This window comes from Procambarus clarkii, chromosome 65 (genome assembly GCF_040958095.1).
Source record: "Procambarus clarkii isolate CNS0578487 chromosome 65, FALCON_Pclarkii_2.0, whole genome shotgun sequence".
In the NCBI taxonomy this organism is placed as follows: domain Eukaryota; kingdom Metazoa; phylum Arthropoda; class Malacostraca; order Decapoda; family Cambaridae; genus Procambarus; species Procambarus clarkii.
Genome location: NC_091214.1, coordinates 26,447,509 through 26,457,265, shown reverse-complemented (window position 1 = coordinate 26,457,265; position 9,757 = coordinate 26,447,509). Strand labels below are relative to the sequence as shown.

Genomic DNA, 9,757 nt, shown 5'->3' with positions numbered 1-9,757 from the left:
CACTGTCATCTGTGAAGGGAAAAGGTATTTCCTATTTATCTTTTCTGCCGATCATATTTCTCAAGCTCGATTACCTGTTCCGAGCTCCCAACACGTGTCTTCGCCAGCAGCCCAGGCAGTGTACCCAGCTGCCAGGTCAGCGTGGCTTGCCAGGTCAGCGTGGCTTGCCAGGTCAGCATGGCTTGTCAAGTAAGCCTGGCTTGCCTCATGGCGGCATCACGCGATATCCTAAAAAAGACGAGTATATTCTCATTTGTTTGTTCGCAGTGTAAGCAAGATACACAGTCTCTCTCTCTCTCTCCTTCTCATGCCATCAGTTGTGTCGTAAGGCCGCACGTAATATTTTTCATGGGCGGCTTTGTTCGTACCGGTTTGCCCTGACCCAACTTGTTGAGTCTCCGGTCATAAGGTGACACACACACACACACACACACACACACACACACACACACACACACACACACACACACACACACACACACAAAGTACCATCTGGGAGGTGAAATCCTACAAGAGTCAAATAGAGAGAAAGATCTGGGGGTTGATATCACACCGAACCTGTCCCCAGAGGCCCATATCAAAAGGATATCATCAGCGGCATATGCTAGACTGGCCAGCATAAGAACTGCCTTCAGAAACTTATGTAAGGAATCGTTCAGGATCCTGTATACCACATATGTCAGACCAATCCTGGAATATGGAGCTCCAGCTTGGAGTCCATACTTAGTTAAACACAAGACAAAGTTAAAGAAGATTCAGCTGTATGCCACCAGACTCGTTCCGGAACTGAGAGGTATGAGCTACGAGGAAAGGCTAAAGGAGCTGAAACTCACGTCCCTGGAAGACAGAAGAGTAAGGGGAGACATGATAACCACCTACAAAATTCTCAGGGGGAATTAATTGACAAGGTGGACAAAGACAAACTCTTCAGCACGGTGGAACACAAACAAGGGGACACAGGTGGAAACTTAATACCCAGAAGAGCCACAGAGACGTTAGAAATAATTTGTTCAGTGTCAGAGTAGTTAACAGGTGGAATGCATTAGGCAGTGATGTGTTGGAGGCTGACTCCATACACAGTTTCAAATGTAGATATAATATAGCCCAGTAGGCTCAGGAATCTGTACAGTAGTTGATTGACAGTTGAGAGGCGGATTCCTTTAAATTAGGAAATGGCTGGACAGAATGTCGAGTAGAGTGATTGTTCCTATCATGTTCTAATAGAAGAACAGCTCTATTTTTCGAACTGTTAATATGCTATGGTATCTCGTATTATTTCACTCACTAAATTCCTTCTAACTAGTCACTAATTAGCCAGTGACTAGTGAGAAGGTCCCCCCAGGTCGCTACCTGTTAAGCCACACATCAAGTTTCATTCCCCAGGCCCTCACTTAAAAATTTCAACTCATCAGGTTCCAGACGGGTTCGCCATAGCCCGTGCTGTTCGGAACTTTTTGTTCCAAGCAGCTGAATCTAAAACAACAAACAACATCAGGTGTCACTATCAAAGTTCCATTCATCATGATCCCCTCGCTCTTTTCAATCACCAATCGCCAGGTCCAAGCCACCAATCTGTAGCGAATCTTCGTCAGTTGTCATGACAAATACGTCAGTAGTCATGACAAATACGTCAGTAGTCATGACAAATACGTCAGTAGTCATGACAAATACGTCAGTAGTCATGACAAATACGTCAGTAGTCATGACAAATACCTCAGTAGTCATGACAAATCCGTCAGTAGTCATGACAAATACCTCAGTAGTCATGACAAATACGTCAGTAGTCATGACAAATACGTCAGTAGTCATGACAAATACCTCAGTAGTCATGACAAATACATCATTCCATCAGGATTTCCACATAGAAAGGAAAACGTGAACAGGAAGATAGAGATGGAGACTGGCTCAGTTGGATACAAAGGGATGAAGATTCAAGAAGACGATACCAGACACCGTAACTCTGAGAAGACTCGAGATACAAGTAACAGCGATATACAACCCTTCCCGGAACACCAGAAGACTCAAACTGGAATACAGTGGAAACATTTGGGCCACTTTTGCTATCATTTGACCTTAGAAGGAATGGATCTCGAATCTTAATCATGAACAAATTCATCCATGCCCAAGAAAGAGTAGAACAAGAGAACATGTCATGGGAAGGGAGTAAGGGAGAGAGGCAGATACATGCAGGGTTAAATTAAAGGAGGAAGCAAGTAAGGAACTTTCTAAGCAAACATGCCAGTGGCTCTACAATAGTGGAATACACCGTTTCAAGTGTAGATATGATAGAGCCCAATAGGCTAAGGAACCTGTACACCTGTTGATTGACGGTTGAGAAGCGGGACCAATTAGCCAGAGCTCAAACCCCGCAAGCACGATTAGGTGAGTACAATTAGGTGAGTACAAGAATGGAATGGAACTTTCAGGAAAAAGCGCCAAGCCATTACGACTATATAACACTTGGAAGGGGTCAGGATAAGGATTAGGGATGGGATGGGGGGAAGGAATGGTGCCGAAGCAAACATAGAAGTGATTTTTTGTATCCCTTTTGAGAATGCCCAATCACTCGATACTGGAATTTGAATATCTGATAGAAGTAGCCAAAGCAGTTTAGGAAAGGGGGGATCAGAAGATAGTAGGCTGGCATTCCGAACACGAAACAATAAGGAAATGAAAGAATGTTGGTGAGGAACACGATGGTGACCGAACTAAGTGGAACACCCCTAACAAGGTATGGTGAGAAAGCAAAACAAAACTCGAGGTCATGGAAAAACGACGGGAACAAAAGAATACCAGAGAGGGAGAGGTACCAGAGGGCCAGAAATGTCTTCTTCACTAGGAGAAGAATATCTGGAAAAAAAAACCTTGGAAACGACGTACAAGATACAGCTAAGACTCAAATCAAGTCAACACAGCGACACAAGGAGGACAGAAACAGTAAACAGGAGATAGGACTATAGTCTCCTTTACTGGTGATGGTACTGACGCACATAACAGGAACCCCAGTAACGCGTAACAGGAACCCCAGTAACGCGTAACAGGAACCCCAGTAACGCGTAACAGGAACCCCAGTAACGCGTAACAGGAACCCCAGTAACGCGTAACAGGAACCCCACAATGAGCTCGTCCCAGCTAAGCCCAAAATATTCTCTCTACCAAGGAGAGGAAAGAGTTATCATAATTTTTATTTGTTGCCGCTGGAGGCGGCTAGTTTATTGTGCACCCCATACTCATCCTGTGAGCGGTAGCGCAAAAAGCATTATAGAGGGCACAAAAGGTCTTTATCAGACCTCAACAGAGACAATTACATAAACAATTTCATCTATCCTTCACACCTTATAACTACAATGTCAGCTATTTACAAAGAATGTTCTATTTCAAGAGCTATATATTTACAGTAAATTATTATACATACATGGTAGGTCTTATCGCTAATACACAGTTGTTTGAGCAGTGGAGATATTACAATTATAGGGGAGCTGCTCTTTATTATTAGTTTTCACAATACACTACTTGTTTCTTAATCTCATATGTCGTTTATCTACTGGGAGCGAAATATAGATACAGTGCAAGGATTTCAGGTATTTTATCCATGGTAATATGATAGGTTGCCATATCATATAGCGTGAGCTTAGATTTATCTCTAAATGGCTCAACTTTACTACATTCCAAGATATAGTGTTCGAGTGTGTGTCCCTGTCTTTGTCCACACACTTTACACTTTACTTCATCTAGATCCCTATACAAGCCGAACTGCCAGAGATACTTTAGCCAAGTCTTATACGAGCTGTGACAACTTCAGTTAGTAAGCTAACTTTGTTATTTGCCCCATACACATGTTTTACTTCACATATTTCATTGTGATAAACAATGGACCTGCTAGTTCCAGTTTGCACTGTTCTACTTTCTTCAAATTCATCCAGGAGTTCTCGTCTAATGACATTTTTAAGGGACCTATTTGATATCTCAAGTTATCATATACATGGAAGATCCTGGACAGTTAGATCTCAAATATTCACAATAAAATATCAACCTACTTGATCAAAAGATATGATAGGAAATACAAAATAGACCTAATGAAGAGCAGAGGTAACATAGGAATAATTACACAACACTATATAGGCATTAAAGATTCACGGCTCTTCATCCTCCCTCCAGCAAATACAAGATAAAATGCCGGAACGCAAATTCTAGGCGTTCGAGACAATTAGAAGAATCACTGCCCGAAACGCTTTACAAGAATGTAAGAACTCTTGTAAAAAGTCCTTACAGGAAGTGCCGAACCAACCGGCCTGTAATGGGCCTGTGGGATGCTCCAAGCAACAGCCTTTGTTACTAAATGACCTTTAAAATTACCTAAATAACTTTGTTACTAAATTATCACAAAACTAGTCTGACTTCTATTACGGGATTGGAACGAGTAGAAGCCTCTCGGAACGGACTACAGGTAAACAACTGGTAAATGAGGGGGAAACTGCTTAAAAAACAAGAGAAGCATGGTTTCAAACCAAGCTCCTCTGGAAGACATTAATATACTAACAATGACGTAAGGAGACAGATGTGTTCAGCAGGTCACTAAGGCTGTGGGTTCAGACAAGCTCTTACTGTGTCCAGCAAGAGTAAGCTTACGTCCCAAGTTTGATATATAAAATGTCACCGGAAACCGGAAAAGAACTATCAGAATCACTGAAGACAGCCAAAATAACCAAAAACAGATATCCTGAACTTGCTAAGCTACAAGTCTGTACCTCTCACTGGTATACAAGATCATACAAGAGAACAAGAGGAAAAAGGCTGGTAAAATACTTGGAGAGAAGAGACTTTATAAACACAACACAAGCATGAGATTTACGGACGCCAAGTCTTGCATGCCATCGTAACTATATAGCACTTGGAAGGAGTCAGGATAAGGAATTGAGATGTGACGTGGGGAAGGAATGGTGCCCAACCACTTGGACGGTCGGGGATTGAACGCCGACCTGCATGAAGCGACACCGTCGTTCTACCGTCCAGTCAAAGTGGCTGGGGAAAAAAAAGGTGGGCTGTAGTACCTATTTTGTAGACTCCGTCATTAGTAGCTGAAGGTATTATCCTTTTTTTTGAATGACAGGTGGAAGACGCCATGATGCAAAATATTTACACGAATTCGCGTGTGCGTAATACATCAGCAGGTAAAGTATGGCAAGGAAAAACCTGTCACAAACTTTATCTTGACTTATGAGTGTGGTTACAGGAAGACTCGTGAAGTAATACTTGCGTCAGCATCACGGTCACGTCTTTGTTGTCTTATATTTTATATACGCAGTTAGTCCTATATTTCATTTCCTTATAATTTGCTGTTTCGTTAATGTTAAATAGTTCGCTATATGGCGAGCCTTAGTTTTGTTATCTATGTATTATTGTTAATTATCTTATAGCACTATCAACTTTTCCTTCTTGTCTTATCAGTGTTTTTCGTTCCTTTCTGACGTTTTAGAATTGATTACGTTCATAATTTTTTTTTAACCATATTAATGCTCTTTTCATCTACCTGAGCGAGCACGTGACTTGTACCGTCTCCCCATTCCGACGTCTCTCACAGTAACCTTCTGTTTCCTATCAGAGAGGTTATCTTCTCGCCCATCCCAGTACTTGTCCAGGTACGTCAGTCGGATTTTAAGGCGCGTCGCCGACCAGGTATAAGGCTAAGCAGCTCTGGGTGTGGCTCTCGTCTGAATGGGTGATCACCTGCACAAACAGCTGGTCCTGCCTTAACACCACCACGCACTGCACTGTTTCGGCTGATACATTATTCACAAGTAGATTCATACGGTTGCAATATTATTCTGTTTTCATATTGCTTGCACGCATATGCACGCGCGCACACGCACACGAGCGCGCACACCACACAACGATATACATTAAGTAGTGATGCATTCCATTTGTTAACTACTCCGACTCCCAGGTACATATTTACTACTAGGTAACAGGAGCATCAGGGTGAAAGAAATATTTTGCCAATTTGTCTCCGCCTCCACCGGGGCTCGAACCCAGAACCTCAGGACTACGAATCCGAAGCGCTGTCCACCCAGCTGTCAGGCGCCCTCGATGGGTGTATAAAGGTTGTATAATTAGCTAAATCAAATCTCTCTTTACACGAACTCATGGGTCACTATTATTCAAAGTGTTCTGCTTCTTATTTGTGCTACTTCAACCCGCTTCACGTCAAATATGACTGTTTATGTTACAAGATACCGCGCTGTATTCTCCTGGACACCCTTGTATCACCCCTGACAAGCAGGAGCGTAATTACAATCTCGCGGCCTATTCTTATCTTCAAATTAGATAAGTCACTTGAGTCAATATTGACTTTTCCTCCTTCACAGCCATATATCCTCTCTCTTCGAACTTCATTTGTTTACTTACAGTTTGTTAAATTTCATTATTTTACTGTTTGTCCCCACTGTTTGTAACTCCGTTCAACACCAGTTTTACAAACCAACTCGTCAACAGGAGATAAACAAACTTGTGGAGAAACTTGTATAGCGCATTACGACCTTAGGATTGGCATCTTCAAGATGAAACACACTTTGTCTCCTGTTGCCAACCGCACGGTGTTCAATCCCCGACCGTCCAAGTGATTGGGCACCATTCCTTTCCCCACGTCCCATCCCAAATCCTTATCCTGACCCCTTCCAAGTGCTATATAGTCGTAATGGCTTGGCGCTTTCTCCTCATAACTCCTTCCTGTTGCCAGCCAGCCACAAGAATGGCTTCACAGTCCACTCTTCAGTGTCCGCCAGGTCGTTGGAGTAACTACTGGATAGTTACAAAAGGGGAGACAGACAGAGGTATATGGATTTGTGTTTCAACGGCTATTTTAAGCCCTGTTACGGTGTCGTGGTGTTGGGGTAAGATGCTTGGGGTCTTTTCAAGAGAGGACTGTGGTTCGAATCCATGAATTATTCCCTGAGAATTATTCACATTTGTGTGTAATTATCTCATACTTCCCTCTCGTCCATTCCCTTTCGTAGGCCCGAAGCCTATGCATAAGGAAACTGACGGTCTACCAACAGGGACTCGACCTACCAACAGGGACGCGGCCTACCAACAGGAACTCGGCCTACCAACAGGGACTCGACCTACCAACAGGGACGCGGCCTACCAACAGGAACTCGGCCTACCAACAGGGACTCGACCTACCAACAGGAACTCGACCTACCAACAGGGACGCGGCCTACCAACAGGGACTCGACCTACCAACAGGGACTCGGCCTATCAACAGGGAGTCGGCCTACCAACAGGGACGCGGCCTACCAACAGGGACTCGGCCTATCAACAGGGACTCGACCTACCAACAGGGACTCGACCTACCAACAGGAACTCGGCCTATCAACAGGGACTCGACCTACCAACAGGGACTCGGCCTACCAACAGGAACTCGGCCTACCAACAGGGACTCGACCTACCAACAGGAACTCGGCCTACCAACAGGGACTCGGCCTATCAACAGGGAGTCGGCCCTCTGCAGTGTTGATTGTGCAACTCCTGCCGCCTCGACCACGAGGCGCGGCCGGCGTGTTGCCTTGAAGGTGTGTGTGTGTGTGTGCCGGCCTTGGCAACACCAGCTTACATCCTAGTATTGCATACTGGCAATGCTGCAACACGCTTACATTTATTTCACGTTGCGACACGCTAGCTTTTGTTTTTTAGTACCATTGACCTGTTATCTGTTCCGTAGAGAGCAAAATACACTACTTGATTGGAAGTTGAATGGAATGTTTGAGAAATTAATATTTATATAACGTCCGAAAGATCCATCTTCCTGTTTAACGCATCAACTGTTGAAAAGCTGCGAGAGCACTTTAACTGTGTAACTACCTTATCATGACTGTAACTAATGGAATGTTAGGGTTTAATTCCTGAGCATCTTGTGTGCCTCAGTGACCTTATCCACTACTACCGGCAGGATGGGCATAGGGTCCACTACCACCCCCGCAGGATGGTCATGGGGTCCACTACTACCCGCAGGATGGTCATGGGGTCCACTACTACCCGCAGGATGGTCATGGGGTCCACTACTACCCGCAGGATGGTCATGGGGTCCACTACTACCCGCAGGATGGTCATGGGGTCCACTACTACCCGCAGGATGGTCATGGGGTCCACTACTACCCGCAGGATGGTCATGGGGTCCACTACTACCCGCAGGATGGTCATGGGGTCCACTACTACCCGCAGGATGGTCATGGGGTCCACTACCACCCACTGAATGAGTAAGGGGCTCCACTACCACCAATATGATAGGAATGGGGTTCAACACCACCCACAGGATGGGTATGGGGTCCTCTGCCACCCACATGATGGATATGGGGTCCACTATCACCCACAGGAAGGGCATGGGGTCATCTACAACCCACAGGATATGTATGGGGCCATCTACAACCCACAGGATGGCTATGGGGGCCATCTATAACTCACAGGATGAGTATGGGATTCTCTACAGCCCACAGGATGAAGGATGGTGTTCACTATCACCCATAGGATGGGTATGGGGTCCACTATCACCAACAGCATAGTTAAGAGGTCCACTACCACTCACAGGATGGGTAGGGGGTCCACTACCACCCACAGGATGGGTATGGGGACCACTACCATTGACAGGATGGGTATGGGGGGTCCAAATCACCCCCCCTACCATGGGTATGGTATCCACTACCACCCACATGATGTGTGTGTGTGTGGGGAAATTACCATAGACAGGATGGGTATGGGGTCCAAATCCACCCCACAGAAAGTGCAACGGGGTGCATAATAAATGAATGAAACTACGCCTAAATATCAGCAAAATATGTGCGCAATGCTGTTGCATCAGTGATTAGCATTTTGGTGCAAGAGAGAGATGAGTTTGCTGTCAAATGGCATGCAATAAAAATGTGATCAGTTGACAAATTAGATTATTATTTTCTACCACGACAAATTAGATGTATACTGACAGGAATGTAAGACAGACGGCTAAGGATGGAATTAGGAAATACATTGGTGATTATATTGCTTGCAATTGGGAATACAATTAAGGGGGAAATTAAGGAATACAATTTTTGCATGGAACTCAACCAGTTATACGATTTTGGAGGGGTAGTAGGGGAGATGGAGGCAGTAGTGGGTGGTAGTGGTGGCAGAAATGGGTAGTTGTTGCTAGGGTAGTTTTGTAAAAGGGGGAGGGGGGGGGGGGTTGTTTCAGTGGGCTTCTTTGTGTGTTGAATCTCGTGATGCTTTATGGCTTTGCTCCCCTTTTCCATCCCTTTCTCCCTCCCTTCCTCTCTTCCTTCCTCCCTCCCTCCCTCCCTTCCTCTCTTCCTTCCTCCCTCCCTCCCTCCCTCCCTCCCTCCCTCCATCCATCCTTCTGCTCCTTCCCTGTTCTTCTAGCCCAGCTCTTCATTCTTCTTCACACTTTCCTTCCTCATCCTCTTCACATATGACCTTATTCCATGCGTCAGCTCCCTTCTTTGTCGCATTTTCTCAAATTTTTCTATCCTTGTTTTTCTTCTTTTTCTTATTCGAAGTCTTGATCTTCTCTTCTTCGTAATCCTGTTTTAACTTCTCCTAGTCTATGAAATCTTTTTCACAGCTCATCCATGGGTCTCACCCCATCCCCTACTTTTTAATGTTTTTCCTCAGTTCTGCTCGTCAGTTTCACCCCTATTTAACCCCCTATTCGTAGCCCGGTCAAGTCATTTACTTAACATCCCTCACCCTACCCTCTTCTTCCGTTTCA

General features: G+C 44.8%; 1 protein-coding gene across 1 annotated transcript in view; it reads left to right on the top strand.

Moving 5' to 3' along the window:
• The first annotated feature begins 2,696 nt into the window (after positions 1-2,696).
• Positions 2,697-9,757, top strand: part of LOC123758052 (uncharacterized) — a 15,734-nt gene continuing 8,673 nt past the window's right edge. The window contains exons 1-2 of the mRNA XM_069309740.1: positions 2,697-2,937; positions 7,014-7,495. Of these exons, the coding sequence (XP_069165841.1) occupies positions 2,697-2,937; positions 7,014-7,495 (723 nt within the window). The remainder of the gene's footprint in view (positions 2,938-7,013; positions 7,496-9,757) is intronic.